The following is a 16,038-nucleotide window of genomic DNA, read 5'->3' as shown; positions in this document are numbered from 1 at the left end:
GACAGAGCCTGGTTCGGACACCCCCCGTCCAATGGTCTCCCTATCCCCTGCCTCCCCCCCACAACCCCGCACCAGACTTCTCCTTCCCAGTTGCCTATGCTCTACTTATCCTTCAAGTTTCCATTAAGTTCCCCTTCTCTGAGAAGTCTTCACTGACTTCAGCGGGCCAGTTTCCTCCTCTTCTTCTTAGACTCTATTATACTACATGCACAGCTATTGAGCCCTAGACATACAACTCCAAAGGCTGTCTAGCCTCTTCTGGAATATCTCCAATGACATGGAAGCCCACGTCATCTTGAGGTGGTCTGTGTGTAAAATAAAGACTCAAATACTCTTCCTCAACTTTATTCCCTAGGCAGAATCCTCTCTTTGAGGGCCATAGAGAACCCGTGGGATCTCTCTTTTAATGTAGGAACGCTTCAGACCCCAGAAGGTGCTTCTCATGCTACTGCTGGGTTGCCCCCATAAGCCCAAACACCCTGGTACCTCCAAAGGTTTCCCATTTCAAGAGGCTCAGGTATGACTCTTAACATTACCTCTGTCATTGGGATGGATTCTGAAAGCTGTCCTTCTGCTACCCAGCCTAGTCTGAGCAGGTCAGGTGAGAGGCACCAACATCAGCCATGCTGCTAGGTTGAAATGTGAACATCAAGGACCACGGGAACAGTGGCAGCAGCGATGCTGGCTAACGTTTACTGGGCACTGACCCATGCTGAGCACTGTTCTAAGGGCTTTACCTTCCAGTGGGGCCTTACTCTGGCAACTCACTGTGATCATTGACATTTTACAGATGAGGCAACTGAAGCTCATGGACTGCAGGTGACTTGCTCAGGGTCACACAGGCAGCAAGCAGTGAGTCTGGGATTTGAACCCAGGAAGTCTGGCTCCAGAGCTCATGCTTTTGACTTTTGTGAAAGGGGCATTTACCCAAGCACCAGTGTTCTATTTGGACCCTAGGGATGGACTACTGCCATTCTAAGACCATACTCGATAGAGCCTGCCCCTCAGCTTTGATCTACTCCTTTTATGATCTAGGCTCATATCTTTCCTTTCTACTAGCATGGAAGTGCCTTGCAGGGTTTGGGTTATTTATTTTTTTTAAATCTTTCTCTCTATGCCATGGGTGATCTATGACTTAAAAAAAAAAAAAAAAAAGTTAACAAAAAGACTTCCCTTCAATTTTCTACCTACCAGCTTACCCACACCTCTCTCAAAGAATGGGGTTCAGAATAAAAATCTCATGATCAAATTGACACAAATGATCATCTCCCTTTTCCTCTAGGTTATATTTTAATTCATGTGATCCAAAATTGCGTTTGTTTATCTGGCAGTCACAGAACACAGGTACTCTCTTGCCTCATCCTGTCTATTTGATTCCTCAGTGCTAGTTCAAAGTTACAAATTATACCTTCCATGTTTATGGCTCGTTTACTTTGGAGGATCGGGCTGTTTAGCTTTACATTTATCGCCATCAAAGTTTGTCCTACCAAACGCAGGCTATTGAAGCCCATGTGACCTCTTGAGATCCTGCAGCATCTTCTGAGGTGCTCACTGTCCATGTCGGGTCACCCTCAAACATGACTGGTCCCACCCAAACTCTTACTGAATGTGAGCAATGGGGCAAGGCCTGACCTCACACCAGAAGCTGCTCACCCTCTCTGAAGGCTGTTATTCTGCCAGTGACACATCTTTTTTGTTCCGTCCACCTTCCGGGCCTCCTAGCATGAGAAACTTCTTGAAAAGATTGGCCGAAGTCCATACGTATTGTAACGCCTGAGTGTTTTTACTATAATAGATCAGTATTCTTGACGGAAAAGGAATTTAGGTTAGTCTGACATGACTACTTCTTAGTTTTTATGGAAAATTGAGTTTTTTCAAAAAGGTGTTATAACTCAAGACTTTAAAAAATTCTCTTCTCTCCACATCCCTGTCCACCTCAGGTATGACTCAACATTATCTCTGTCATTGGGATGGATTCTGAAAGCTGTCCTTCTGCCACCCAGCCTAGTCTGAGCAGGTCAGGTGAGAGGCACAATGTGAGGTTTTAACACCCTTCTCCAGAGGCCCATTTGATGGACTGGAGTTGAGGTCTTCGAAGGTTTTCCTTATCTTTCTTCCCTTTCCGGGGGGGGGGGGGGGGGGCGCTGCACACAGGGGGTGGGGTAAGCTTGGTGGCAAAGGCACCTTTAAGACTAGACGCAGCTCCCCACATTTCAGGGGAAGAAGAGAGAATAGGCGGGGTGGTATTCTCGGACATGAAGAAATCGTGAAACAGGGAGCTGAGGTACAGCACAGACTGGGAGCAGAGAAGGACAGTGGGTTCTCTGTTGGAAGACCCGGTGGATATTTGCCCATAGTTTCCCGGAAAGAGATTGACTTTGACTTGGAGAATAACATATATATATATATATATATATATATATATATATATATATATATATAGAAAAGTACATACATTATGCTCAAACAGTGTGTTTTTACAAACTGAACCCAACATGTAACATCACCCAGATCCAGAAATAGCACTCCTTTACCTCTTTGCCTTCTTCTAGTCAGCAACTTCCCCAAGAGTAACCGCTATGCTGGCATTTAACAACATCGAGTAATTTTGCCTCTTTTTGTACCTTATATAAATGGAACACATTCAGTGTGTCCCCTGCTGTGAGATTCAGCCATATTGCTGTCTGGAGATGAAGACCAGTCATTCTCACTGCCCTACAGCATTTTGCATGACTAGATGACAATTGATTTATCCATTCTACTGCAGATGGGCATTTGGTTATTTTCTAGGTTTTGGCTACTGTGAATAGCATTGTTATAAACACTGTCATGCATGTCTTTAGTTGGACATATGTAAGCATCTCTGTTGGTGTATCCGTAGGAATGGAGTTGTAGAGTCATTGGGGTAAAAATAATCAGTTTTTAGTAGCTCCCATTGCACAATTTTCCAGAAGTAGTTGTACCTCTATACTTATTAAAATTTAATAAAATTCAAAACTACCCTATGAGTTAGGTATTATCATTCCCCCCCCCCCTTTTTTTTTTTTTTTGATGAACAAACACAGGCTTAGAGAGCTGCCCCAGGCTGAATAGTTGTAATAGTGAGTCTGGGTTTAAATCTAGGTCTGCCTGATGGCAGGGCCCATGCTGTACATCATTACCCTAAACTGCTTTCATGTCTTGGAGAGAAGTCATGCCTCCCCCTCCCCCACTGCCTGCTCTAGAGTCTTTACTGTGATATTAAGGTAGAGAGGACCAAGCGTGTGAAGGCTGCCTTAATTGTGTAGTATCAGGTGGGGCGCATTTTAGTTGACTTAGTGAATCTCTCAGGCTTTTGTACAGGAACGAGCCTGTAGTCCCTTCCCCACTCCCCACAAAAACCTAGGGTAGGGTATGCCTGCATCCTATGCCTTCACGCAAAGACATGGACGAGTGGGAGTGTGGGCACTGGTAGTGGGGGTGAACCATCTGACGTGTCTCTGGTCCCAGGAAGTCCTGACAGGTATGGGTGGCCATATGAAATGAAAGCTCCTGTCAATATGTCAATGACCATGTGCTTGAAGGTCTATGGACCCAATTCAAACTAGCTCAAAAAAAAAAAAAAATGTGGTTCTTATAACAGAAATCCCAGGATCTATTGGACATTGGGATTCAGGCCTGTTTGCATCTAGGTGCTAAATTATCATTAGAAGTCTGTCTTTAGCCATCTCTTGGCTCTGTTTTTTTCCTTTGTTGTCTTTATTCCTAGATAAGGTCGTTTTGGTTTCTGTCATCAGCTCTGGCTTCATTCTAATAGTCTGACAGCCTGGTGAGAAGAGGGGACCTTTCTTTCAATAATTCCAGCAGAAGTCCCAGGGTTCACTCTAATTTGATTCCATTTGGGTGACAGGCTAATCCCTCAAGTAATCACCATGGCAGGAGATTGGAATGTTCTAATTGGCTACATTGGGTTGCAGGATCTGAGATTGGGATAGAGCCCACCTGAATGGCCAGGACTGGGACTGGTGGTGACAAATCATTTTAGCTACAAAGTGAAGTGAGGAGGGTGGTAAAGGGGGAAGCGAGGAGAACCAATGGAGACCCGTGAGATGGATTTTCTGGTTCTAGTGAAGGGATTAAGAGGGAAGCTAATGAGAATTTCTAACTGGAAAAATGGCAAGCCCAATCTGGGGACCGTGATATACCAGCAAGTGGCTGGGCATGGATGGGGACAGTCATCATCGTGCCTTCATACACCCCTCCTGGTTCTAGACACAGGCTCCTTTTTCTCCTGAGCCTGTCTCCAGGGAGTGGAGGAACTGGAGGGAGCAGGTGGAAGAACACACGGCAGCCCTTCCAAACCAGGCCTATGGCAAATAGCCCGTGTGTCAGTCGTGAGAGGGGCCCCCCTGCCTCCTAAGAAGCCGGATTGTGAGACATTTGCAAAGATGTTAACCCCACATAAAAAGTGTGCCATTTGATAATTATGTAAATTAGCTGGCAATTAGATAATGTCACTCACTTTCCTGAGAGATTCCCACATAACAGATGAGCGTCTGCGTTTCTGCACAAGCCCAGGCCTTCCATGCAGGTTCTGGGGGCAAACTGCCCGCATACCTACAGCTGCCTGGGCCATCCTATGGCTTAAGAGAGAGGGGGAAGCTGGCTGACAGGGTGGAGAGAGCTCTCTGCTCCCATGTTCCCATTTCTTGAGCCTTGTGTAGCTCTTCTAGAAGGCTAGAGAAGGCTGAAGAACATATGCTGAGGCAGTGAGCTTGAGGCCTGTGCTGGTCATTGTAAGGTCGTCTTTAGCTTTTGACTGTATTGGTGTTTCTCAGAGGCCATGGGAATGTCCACAGTCCAAGAAAACAATGGAAGGGCAGACCATAGGGGGTCAAGCCTAGATAAACCCAATTCTGATGTTACCAGTCCTGAAATCAGATGCTTCTTGGCACCTGCGGGAAAGAAAACTTGGTTTTCCTCAGCCAGCCTTTTCGATCCCTGTCGATGGAGGCAGAAGAATGTTGGTATCTCCAGTGTTGGCCTGGGCTGGAGGGAAAGACTGTGAATCTGATGTGAGAGACTCAGCAGGCAGGATGGAGCCGTCACCCCAGAAAATTCCCATGATCCTCCTAGGAGGGCAGTGTTCCTGGGATGCTTAGATCTTCATTCATAGGTTTCTGCTTACTAGACATGTGCTGCTTTGCCTTTTGGAGTCATGTGAGGTTGGCATCCAGATGCCTCAAGATGGCAGTCATTGCGTACAGTAGGGTAGTGTGGAGGCCACTGCATGGAACAGAAGTCAGAGGATCCATGGGGATGTTCTTCTGCTTCTGTTTTCACTTTTCATTCTTTACACATGTTTCCTGAGCTCCCACTCCATGCCAAGGCCCTGTGGCAGGAGCCGGGGTGAAGCATGCCCTGCCCAGAGGGAGCTCCCTGTCAAGCTTCTAGAGCCGAGACTCTTCACCACTATGCTTTGTGTTTCTGAAACACACCTATTTTTTGATGGCCTTGAGGGCAAGGATGGTTTCTTATTCTGGTTTGAAAGAGCAGTGTCTGGAATGAATCAGAGCTTAATAAACCTATTGAGCTGAACAAGTCATTTAATTTATCTAGACAAATAAGTGACTTTCAGAGGCTCAGAGGTAAGTTGATAGATAGTATAGACCAGTCTGGAAGTTTCAAGCATTTCCCACGTGCCCGCTCATCCGTAATATGAGACCTTCCATCTTTGTGTCCTTTCTTCCCACAGAGGGCCCCATTGGCTTTGGCCATCTGAGCCTGGGCTTTGCCTGTCTTCACATATCCCAGCCTGCTCCAGTTGCACGGTCTTTGTGCCGTTTCTTCTGGAACATTCTTCCCATGGCTAATTCCCTCACTCTCTTTCAAGGTTTTTCTTAAATCTCACTTTCTCAAAGAGTCAGATTTGTGGTATTTGACTATTTCCATGGTGTAAATACTCCTAGCCTGGTTGATTTCATTCTACCAAAGTGACCTTAACCATACATTTCTGAAGTTTTAACAATTGGCTCTGACAAAGTCCACATGTTTGGGCACCGCCACACTGCTGTGTCTGCGTTCCAGGGACGTAACTTTGACACTATGGGAGGTACGCATGCCCTACTTTGGGAAACACTACTTGGATAAAACCTTTTCTAGAAGAAAGGCTTTCCTTATGCTGGATTTAATCAACCTCTTACTGATTTGGTTTGTTTTTTTTCAGTGGGAATAGGTGTTTTTTCCTTTTAAGAAACATTTTCCTCTTCAAAGCTGGGAAGGTTTGCTAACATGGTCATCATAAAAGTAGTGGACAGTGATGTTCTAATAGAGACTATGGTGAATTATTAAATGAGTCAATTAATAAGCAGCTTTTGCACAGCTCTCAGAAATTATACTCCTTGCTCTTATGTGAACAAAGAAGTCTCTGCTTGGTTGGGTGGGCCAGAGTCTGCCAGAGTCAACACTTGATCACCCACTTGACTTTGACTGGGTGTTGGTGCATTTCCAACAAATATAAAATATATGTAATATGTTCTAGGTTCTAGCTATTCCTCATGGGTTGGTCATTCTGCAGTTTTTGTAGTTGTTAAAAAAGTACTTGTGGTTTTATGTCCTGCCCCTCCCCGCCAGACAGCCATGTCCTCCCTCATGGGCAGACACACAAGGACTTTTCTTCCCACCTCCACCCCATTTTTTTTAAAAGATTTAAAAAAATTTATTTGACAGACAGAGATCACAAGTAGATAGAGAGGCAGGCAGAGAGAGAGAGTAAGAGGAGGAAGCAGGTTCCCTGCTGAGCAGAGAGCCCAATGTACTTCTCGATCCCAGGACCCTGGGATCATGACCTGAGCTGAAAGCAGAGGCTTTAACCCACTGAGCCACCAGGCTCCCCTTCCCATCCCTTTCATCTGGAAATAAGAAAGTAAAGAATGTACTATTTACCGATCACCTACCATGTGTATAGTCTCATGCTAGGATCTTCCCTTACCTGATCTCATTGTAACCTCTCTCCAACCTTAGAAAGACACTTCTTTCCTCTGCTTTACCGAGGAGGGAACACAAGTTCAAATACATTAAGAAATTGGCTCAGAAGTTCCATAGAAAAGAACTAGGATTCAGGCATAGCTTTTCTTTAAGTCTCGAAAACACAGTTGTGTTTTTTTTTTCCTGTAAGAACTTTTCACCAACACGTATTAAGAGATGAGAGTTGTTTGGCTCGTTACTCACTTTCTAATTTATTTCTGCTGATGTTTATAAATATTTCTTTCAAAAACTTAAAGGTGGAAATCTGTCTTAGGCCGCCTACACCCAGGCATTGGATTGTCAAATTGAAAAAGAAAAATCTAAAAAAAAATCAATGTCACTTTGTGCCTTTTAACCAGTAAATAGTTAAAATTATGTGTCTGTGCTCAAGTGTTAGCTCTTACCTTAAAAATAAATTTTAGCTATGTGACCCTCTGATATGGATACTGTAAAAATGTGCTGATACAACTTTGGGAGTTTTATACTATTTTTGCATATGGAAAAACCGCGCATCGTTAGGCACTGAGCTCAGGGTCCTGCTACAGCTCTGCGAGAACCTGAGCCCTCTCTCCTATTTAAAGCACCAGGCACGGTGGGGGCAATCACTAGAGTAGCCTGGATCCTGGTCGGCTGTTCATCAATATTTGTGAAATAAAGTGCAGTGTTTTCCTGACCCCGCCCTGATCTTTTTCTTCTTTCTGCGCACCCCCCTTCTCCCTGCAGGTGTTTTCCTGGAGTCCTGAGAGGCAGGTAATGGGCAGGACTGCCTCTGGCCCGCACCATGAAGCCTGAACCTGCTTCGGCTCTGCCCTGGGCCCTGCCCTGCCTGAGCCCTCAGCTTTGGGCAGCCCCGCTCCCTGCAGCCCCCTGCTGCTAGGAGGTAAAGCTTCTGGGCGGGTCCTTGGCCTGTTTCCGCCTTTCTCCTGGCTCACCTCACCAACCGCTCACACCTCCTCCATCACGGCAGCCCCAGCCCAGCCCTCTCCCCGGCCTCCCTGGCTGGGGCGTTCGGGGGTCCGCTGGGAGGAGCGCGTTGCTGAAGCCTTCCACCCGCCGAGTACCTTCTCCTCCTCGAGTCAAGGCCTCCGGATCCACATGGATAGCTGAGATCTTTTCTTGGAGGACACTTGGCTCCTCACTCTGGTCTCCCACCTCCCCCACCTGACTTTCCTCCTCTTCTGCTGCCCAGCCTTCCCCCTCTGCCTCGTTGTCGAATCTCCTGCTCGTGTGCCCATCTGGGACCGTCTTGCTCACGGTCCTTCTTCCTTACCCTCTGGGGATTAGTGCGTGTGGGCCTCCGTCCTCTTGTGTGCTCTCTGCGCCCCCCACCGCCCCGGCCCATCTCCTCTTCCTCTCTCCCTTCCGCTGCCAAGGAGTGGGGATCGTCCCCCCAGGGCTGTTCCCTGCCCGGCGGCTCCTCCGGGCTCCATCCTGGCAGCCACGATGAGCTTCACCGCGAACTCGGTTTTCTTCACCCTGAAGGTGAGCGTCCTGCTGGGGTCGCTGCTGGGGCTCTGCCTGGGCCTCGAGTTCATGGGCCTCCCCAACCAGTGGGCCCGCTACCTCCGCTGGGACGCCAGCACGCGCAGCGACCTGAGCTTCCAGTTCAAGACCAACGTGTCCACGGGGCTGCTCCTTTACCTGGACGACGGTGGCGTCTGTGACTTCCTCTGCCTTTCCCTGGTAGACGGCCGCGTGCAGCTCCGCTTCAGCATGGACTGTGCGGAGACCGCTGTGCTGTCCAACAAGCAGGTGAACGACAGCAGCTGGCACTTCCTGATGGTGAGCCGAGACCGCCTGCGCACGGTGCTGGTGCTCGACGGCGAGGGCCAGGCGGGCGAGCTGCAGCCTCAGCGGCCCTACATGGACGTGGTCAGTGACTTGTTCCTGGGCGGAGTCCCCGCCGACATTCGACCTTCTGCCCTGACCCTGGATGGAGTACAGGCCATGCCCGGCTTCAGAGGATTAATTCTGGATCTCAAGTATGGCAATTCAGAGCCTCGGCTTCTGGGGAGCCAGGGTGTCCGGTTGGACGCCGAGGGACCCTGCGGTGAGCGTCCCTGTGAAAATGGCGGGATCTGCTTTCTCCTGGATGGCCACCCAACCTGTGACTGTTCCACCACCGGCTATGGAGGCAAGCTCTGCTCGGAAGGTAAGACCTTCTTCCCTAGCCCTCTCTTGTTAGGCACCCACCCACTGGGTTGGGTGAGGGCCAAGACCCTTGGTAGAAACCAATGCTGCTGTTGAAGGCCATCTTTAGTTACGTGTTAGATAACTGGATCCCTTTCCTTCGAGGAGGGGTTGGAAATCCTTTGGCTGCTCTCAATGGAAAACCCATCAGATCTCAGCAGGAAGAGGATCCCATCTGCTCAATCATGGGCTCTTTACTCAAAGGGTTCGATGGCGTAGACTGCAGGATACGAGCCTAGCTCAGCTCCTTCCACTGGAGCGCAGCTTAGCAGGGTCAGTGCAGAGCAAGGAATCCAATAGAAATGGGCAAAGTAGCTGCCTCTGTCCCTCCTGATCCCTTGAGAGTTGGACCCTTGGGATGGATGGGAAACTCCCCATCATTTTCTCCTTAACCCCCAGGAGGAAGAATGCCCGTGCAAAGGAGAATGAGGGTGGATGGATTGCAGGCCATGCTTGGCCACTATCACCCCAGCCCTTCCACTTGCTCCTCCTCCCACAGTCTTTGAGGGAAGTGTCTGGAGGGTAGATGCGGCAATTGGGGATGGGCCTACTCAAGACCTCGTTCTAGCAGTAGGCTTTTTCATATCACGTTCTTCTTTCCTGTCCTCCCTTCGTATCTCCGAGTACTGAGAATGGTACAGGAAAACATGGAGACCGACAGGACCCTTGTCCAGCCAAGCACTGGAGGGAGCTGGCGATACTCAGTGTAGCCTTGGAGAGCCCCCCAAGTTCAACTACAGCTTCCCAGGGAGAGGGGACTCAAACTCAAAGACTTAGACTGCCCTCACCTCATTCAATGAATTTTGACTGTTTGAGATTACCTATAGGAGGAAGTGGTCCAGACTCTACTTTGAAAAACACTTAAAAATCCAGATTTCTGGACTCTGGGACTCACTGAAGGCCCAGCTTTGAGCAGGAGGGAGCATTGAAGTGACAACGAGCGTGAGAACTGACCCCATGGGTGTGTGTGCTGGGGGTTGGAATGAGGAAGAGGTAAAGTTCAATTTTCTCCTCTTCTTTCGGAGTTAAGCCCTGGATTTCTCTCGAAGTGTATGGCCATCCCACGCTGGTCTCTCCATGGAGGTGGTGGGATGGTGTAGGGGGGAACAGTGGTTCTCAAACTTGGCGACACATATTAAGATCACTTAAGGGAGTTCAAAACTCTCAGGCCACCCTGTCGACCAGGTCAATCAGAATTTCGTGCGGAGTGGGGGGTGGGGGGTGGGATCCAAGCATCTATATATTTTTAAACTTCCCAGGTGATTCTAGCGTGCAGCCAAGACTGAGAAGCAATTGGACAAGGGAGGTCAGGTAGGTGGGGCCAGATGAGTGTCTCAGCACTGATCCCAGGGTTTCTTCCTTTTGGTGAGGCCCCTGTCTTACGGTTTGTAATAAAAAATAGTGTCTTCAGGGGTTCCTGAAACCATCCCACAACAGCCCACCCAGTCTAAAGAGGGTGTAACTGATATGAACTTTAGCCACAATTGTTAGAATTTTCTTTTCCAGATGGCACATGCTGGAGACTAGGACACCTTGAGGGGTCTTGTTGGAGGCCCCTTTGTAGGTCACGTAGGGGCGACTGGAAAAGCCTCCCCAGGCCTCCGTGGCTGCTTTCCCCGGCTGGGCTGCCCTGGGCATCACGTCTCCCTTCCTGTGGGTGGGCTGCAGGAGAGGGAGATTCAAGATACGCATGCCTCCTTTTTTGGCTTCTTTTTCCCCCCACGGGCCCATTGGAAAAGCGGTTGGGGAAGAGCAGCCGAGGCAACCCCAACCCACAAAGCCACTTTGGGAATGTGGTTATGGAAGCACTTCTTATAAGCAGGTGCCTTCTGGAGCTGACTGCTGTTCCAAAGCTTCTTGGCTTTGGAGAAAGTTCTTCCTGAAGACGCTGACATGATCACTTGTTTTTCTCATTCGCCCAAAGGATATGTTCTGTTCTCAGAACTTGCATTGAAAGCTGGCATTCTTCCTTTCTAGGGACTAGGGTGTTTGCAAGTGTGTTGTTAACTTGCTGATTACCCCTGATTGCATTTTTTGTGTTTAAAAAGAACTCATTTCCTCTGGGCAGGTCTGGATCAGCACTTTTCTGCTGGAAGAATCTCTATGCTGTATATGTGTACGATTTGTCTTCTCTCTCTTGGTGTGTGTGTGTGTGTGTGTCTGTGTGTGTCTGTGTGTGAGTCAGGTCTCCAGAGGCATTTTTTAGAGCAGAGTATAGGCAGTCAATTTTTTAATAGCTAAATACAACATGGATATTTTAATAATAGTTCTTTCTGCAGGGTTCAGATCGTCTAGTGGCTGTGGATTGATACCCCTATCTGAAGAAGGCAAACACACAGCACAGCTCATTTATTCTCCCGATACATAAATAGAGTAAATGAACTCTGTAGTAACAGTAACACTTGATTGGCTCGGAACAGAGCGGTGCAAAGGTTGAGGTGAGGGTAGCTGCTGGGGGAGGTATCAGAATTTACTGTTGATACCTTGGAGCCTGTTGATCCTGGTAATTGTCATCGTGTCTAATCAATCACCAAAAAAAAAAAAAAAAAAAAAAAAAACACCACATTTTTAAAAAAAAAATCTCCCCCCCCAACGGTTATTACCTCCTAAAAAAACGGGGGGGGGGGGGGGGGGGGGGGAAGATCCTCACCTATAAAATATTAAGGGGAAAAAAATTACAGGAGCTGCTAAGTGTCAAGTAGATCTTGCACAAAACAAGATAAATAGCCCAAATAAATGCTTCCCATTTTCCTCAAGATGTGGGGAGGTGGGTAGTGAGGATGCTCCACCCCCCACCCCGTCTCCTTTCAGCTGCGCATGGCCGGGACCGAAACCAGGGAACTTATTCCAGAGGTGGGTCCTCTGCTTGTCCCAGTTTGTAAGAACGTCTCCTTGACGTGATCGTGAGGGCGCTTGTACCCAGGACGGAAGGTCCGTTGTGTACTTCATGCTCTAGCAGCTAGGGAGCAGGAGGAGCTGGGAGGGCCCCTGCAGCTTTAGATGGATGTGGTCGGGGCCTGTTGGAGGAGGCACTCTCTGTGGTCCATTAGCCGCTAGCACACCCGTGGCATGGATGTTTGCGCAGCCTGTCTGGCTTTCCATGCCTTGATGGCTCTAAAATGTCTCCATGCTGCACCCTGCGAAGAACGCACAGATGGGCCCATCTCCTTTATGTGCTTTGGGCTGTTTTGACCCCACAGTGGGTATTTCTTTATGAAGACCAGAAGATACCGGAGATGGCTGCTGTGAGCAAGCTGGTCCTGGAGGGTCAGAGGTTGTGGACTCAGTGTCTTCTTTCACATGGTGAAATGTTACTCGCTCTGGCTCCAGGCTGAACTCCATGCAGCCTGCTTGAGAAAACTTCATTCCAAGGCTCCCAGCCCAAGTAATGGTCACATTGAATGTGATGGAGAAGAGGTCCCAGAGTTTTATTTCTAGGTGTTATGTTTATAAGTAAAATGTTTTGGTGCTCAACTTCAGACCTGTCGAGGCTGACATTTTTTTTTTAAAGATTTAATTTATTTATTTGACAGACAGAGAGCACAAGTAGGCAGAGAGGCAGGCGGAGAGAGAGGAGGAAGCAGGCTCCCCGCGGAGCAGGGAGCCCGATGCGGGGCTCAACCCCAGGACCCTGGGATCATGACCCGAGCAAGGCAGAGGCTTTAACCCACTGAGCCACCCAGGTGCCCAAGCTTGACATTTAATCTTGCCTTTTTAGGAAGGGTCTTAGAGAACTGAAGAAGTGCAGATAGTTCAAAATGATTTTAAAATTCTGCGTGTCTGTTCTGGAAGATAGTCCGGCTATGGCACGGCATATGCGCTGGTTTTGGTCTAGCCCAATCTGTCCCCTTACGAGTAGCCTGGAATCTCACTGGGCAATGAAGAGGTATCCTGAGTGCCCCTAGAGAGCTATCCCCTCAGGGGTCATTGAGAGTTTATTATTACCATGAAATGAGTTTAAAATTGATTGTTTATTTTTAAACCATTCTTAGTTATGAATGTGCATGTATTGAATTTCTTAACAATCTGACAGTCATGAAGAATTGATTCGCTCCCAAGGTGTGTACATTTCAGTACTGAAGAGCTCATTTATTGTGATGTCAGCCTGTTACCTGCGGGGTAGGGCCAGGGAAAGATGGAGAAGGCATCACTTGTTGATTTCTCTCTCCGGGTCTCATGACGTGGGCCTGCCTATGTCACATACCACTTGTGTCCACATTTTTAGGTTCATTCGGTGAAGAGGCATGAGGTCTTATTCAGTTGGGGGGAAAAGAAATCATTGCGCTCTCTTCCTGCTGCCTTGGGCAGGTGCCCAGGCCAGAAGCTGCTGTCTTGAGTCTTAGCTCTTAAGTTTTCAGACATTTTGACTCCCACAGTGAGGTGTAGGGGTGGGTGTCGGCAGTAGGGGCCTGAGCCTTACCACAAGCACACTGCTTAGTGGTACCCAAGGGCCTCCCCTTCCCATCCCTGACATCTGACCCAGGTTGGTTGGATGGCTGGCTCAACACCACCGGGTGGCCTTGGTAAGCCTTCCTGAAGGCGAATTTCAATTACTTTCCTTTTTATTGAGAATTTTGTGACTCTTTCCCCCATTGATCAAAACCAGAGCTGGGATGGAATGGTATACCAGGAGACTGCTTGCCCCTGAGCGTTTACCAAGAGCCAAAGACAAAGAATGTTACAAGTTCAGGCTGTGCAGATGGGCCCAGCTGATCCTCCTGCTTTGGGCATTTGAGTAAAAACACAAACATCTCTCCTCCCCTCCCCAGTGCACTTCCTGCTGGGATTGTAACAGGGCATTGTTGTTCCCAACCCGTGCTGACCTGGCCTGGCCTGGGGCTGGGGGCCCGGCAGGGGATTGGTGAGAGTCCCTCCGAGAGTAAAGACTGTCTCCTTGCCAAATCCTTCTCCCTGGTTTGGAGACAGTGGCACACAAGGGAGGCCTTACAACATGCACAAAGGGTAACTGTGGCTTCTGAGACCTGATTCCCACCCAGCATTCAGGCTTTAGGTGGGACTAGCCCAGCCAGCCAGCAGGGGCTGTCGCTAAACGGAGCCTGAATAGGGGTCTGATTGCTCCTTTTTCCTCCTCTTCTCCTGATTACCAAGTGAGATTTCCTGGGTATGCTGTATGCTAAATGGCAGAGCTGCCGCCCGTCACTTGCGCCAATTATCCCTCTTTTAACTGCTGAGGGAAGAGCAATTTTTTATACCCCCCCACCAGCATCTCTGCCTTTAAAGAAATAAGACCCTTTTTCCTTGTTCCCCCTTCAGTGGGGGCCAGAACAGCCTTTTTTCTCCCTGCACAGTCCGCACACCAGCTGCAGGCCCAAAGGGGGTGGACACTGGTTAATGCTTGGTCCAAATTCAGCAAGGTTGAGGGTCATACAGGCATTTTGCCAAGAGCTTTGGAGTGGCACGTGAGCTTGCATTTGCATTTGGTAATGAGACACCCCAGGCCCAGCACTGGGGGCTAATTATCTTCACAGCCCCTATCTCCCTTTGCAGGCCGCCTGGGAAAGATGGTTTCCAGTTCCTGGGGCAGCTGCCCATTAGCTGGGTCCTCTGCCTCCTTCAGAGGACGGGAGAGATGGGGTAGAGGCTGTGCTTGGGGCATAGGACTAGCAACGCCCTCCCCGATGATTCCTGTTGTCCTGCAGTGTGTGTCCTGTGCGACAGGCCCGGAGGTGGACCTGGAGTGAGAGGCTTTGGGGCAGGGCTGTGAGGGGCAGGTACCGTTCCTTGGGGAAAAATCATGATGATGTTAGTATTACGATTACTGAGTCCCACCCTGTGCCTGACAGCCTAGGGGCTTTATATGCATTGTCTCATCTCATCCTCGTGGCTCTCCTGTGTGGGGGAGATCATTCACTAGTGCCATTGTACAGATGAGGAAAATGAGGAGCAGAGAAACCTGGAGCTCGAGCAAGGTTTAGTGTAGGTGTTAAGGGCATGGCTTCTGGAGGGAACAAGATGGACTTAAATCTGGGCTTGTCCACTGATAAGTTGTGTGTCTTTGGAGATAGTTTTGGAAGCTTCAGTATTCTCATCAATAGTAATAGTAATAATAATAATAATAATAATAATAATAAATGACATCAGCTAGCATTCAAGGAGTACTAGTTCCATGTCCGTACTATACTGACCGCTTTGCAGGAATTAGCTCTTATAACCCTCACAACCACTCAACACACTATTATTTTCACTTTGTAGATGTGGAGCCTGAAGGACAAGAGTTAAATAGTTCCTCCAAGGCCACTCGGTTAGGGATTTATACCCCAGCAGCCTGGCTTTAAGCCTGCACATAACCACTACACCCTCCTGCCTTGCAGCAAAGCAAGGATAAGAAACCCTACATCATCAGTGGTTGAGGACACAAAATGAGATGAGATGTATAGGGTCATTTACATCGTCTTAGGGGAAGAACCAAGTCCTGACTCTGGGCTGTTGGTCACCTGGTGCTTGGAAGAATGAACTGTGTGAGTCAATTTGGTTTCACGGAAGGTCTGAAGCTTCCCTGGGAGTACCCCCACCTCTGCCATTTTCCTTCATCCCCGTTTGAGAAATGGCAAAGATAAACGGAAGGGAATCCAATTTTGTTGCATTTGGCCCCTGCCTAAGAACATGGGATCACTGATAACAGTTGTGCATGTTGGATAGTATTTGGAACTCATTGCAAACTTGTGGTGTTCTGGCCCTCATAGCAACCCAGTGAGGCAGGTGGGGAAGGCTTTGCCATCATCCCACTGAACAGGTGAGGAGACCCTGACAGGTGGTGCCAGTGAACTTGGTGTGGGTATGAGGGCAAGCTTGGATGCTGTCTGTTCGGCAGGTGTCTCTGGG

At 48.6% G+C, this 16,038-nt stretch overlaps 1 protein-coding gene across 31 annotated transcripts in view; it reads left to right on the top strand.

The window, feature by feature from the left end:
- The window catches only part of NRXN3 (neurexin 3), a 1,559,048-nt gene that overhangs the window by 56,257 nt on the left and 1,486,753 nt on the right, over positions 1 to 16,038 (top strand). For all 31 annotated transcript variants that reach the window (XR_009399188.1, XR_009399187.1, XR_009399186.1 and 28 more), the window contains exon 2: positions 7,729 to 9,157. Coding sequence is in view for 27 of the 31 variants with exons in the window: in XM_059373628.1 (XP_059229611.1) it covers positions 8,449 to 9,157 (709 nt within the window). In the remaining 4 variants the exon portion in view is untranslated. The remainder of the gene's footprint in view (positions 1 to 7,728; positions 9,158 to 16,038) is intronic.

This window comes from Mustela nigripes, chromosome 13, assembly GCF_022355385.1.
Source record: "Mustela nigripes isolate SB6536 chromosome 13, MUSNIG.SB6536, whole genome shotgun sequence".
Classification (NCBI taxonomy): Eukaryota; Metazoa; Chordata; class Mammalia; order Carnivora; family Mustelidae; genus Mustela; species Mustela nigripes.
This window is presented reverse-complemented; position numbering and strand designations above follow the sequence as displayed.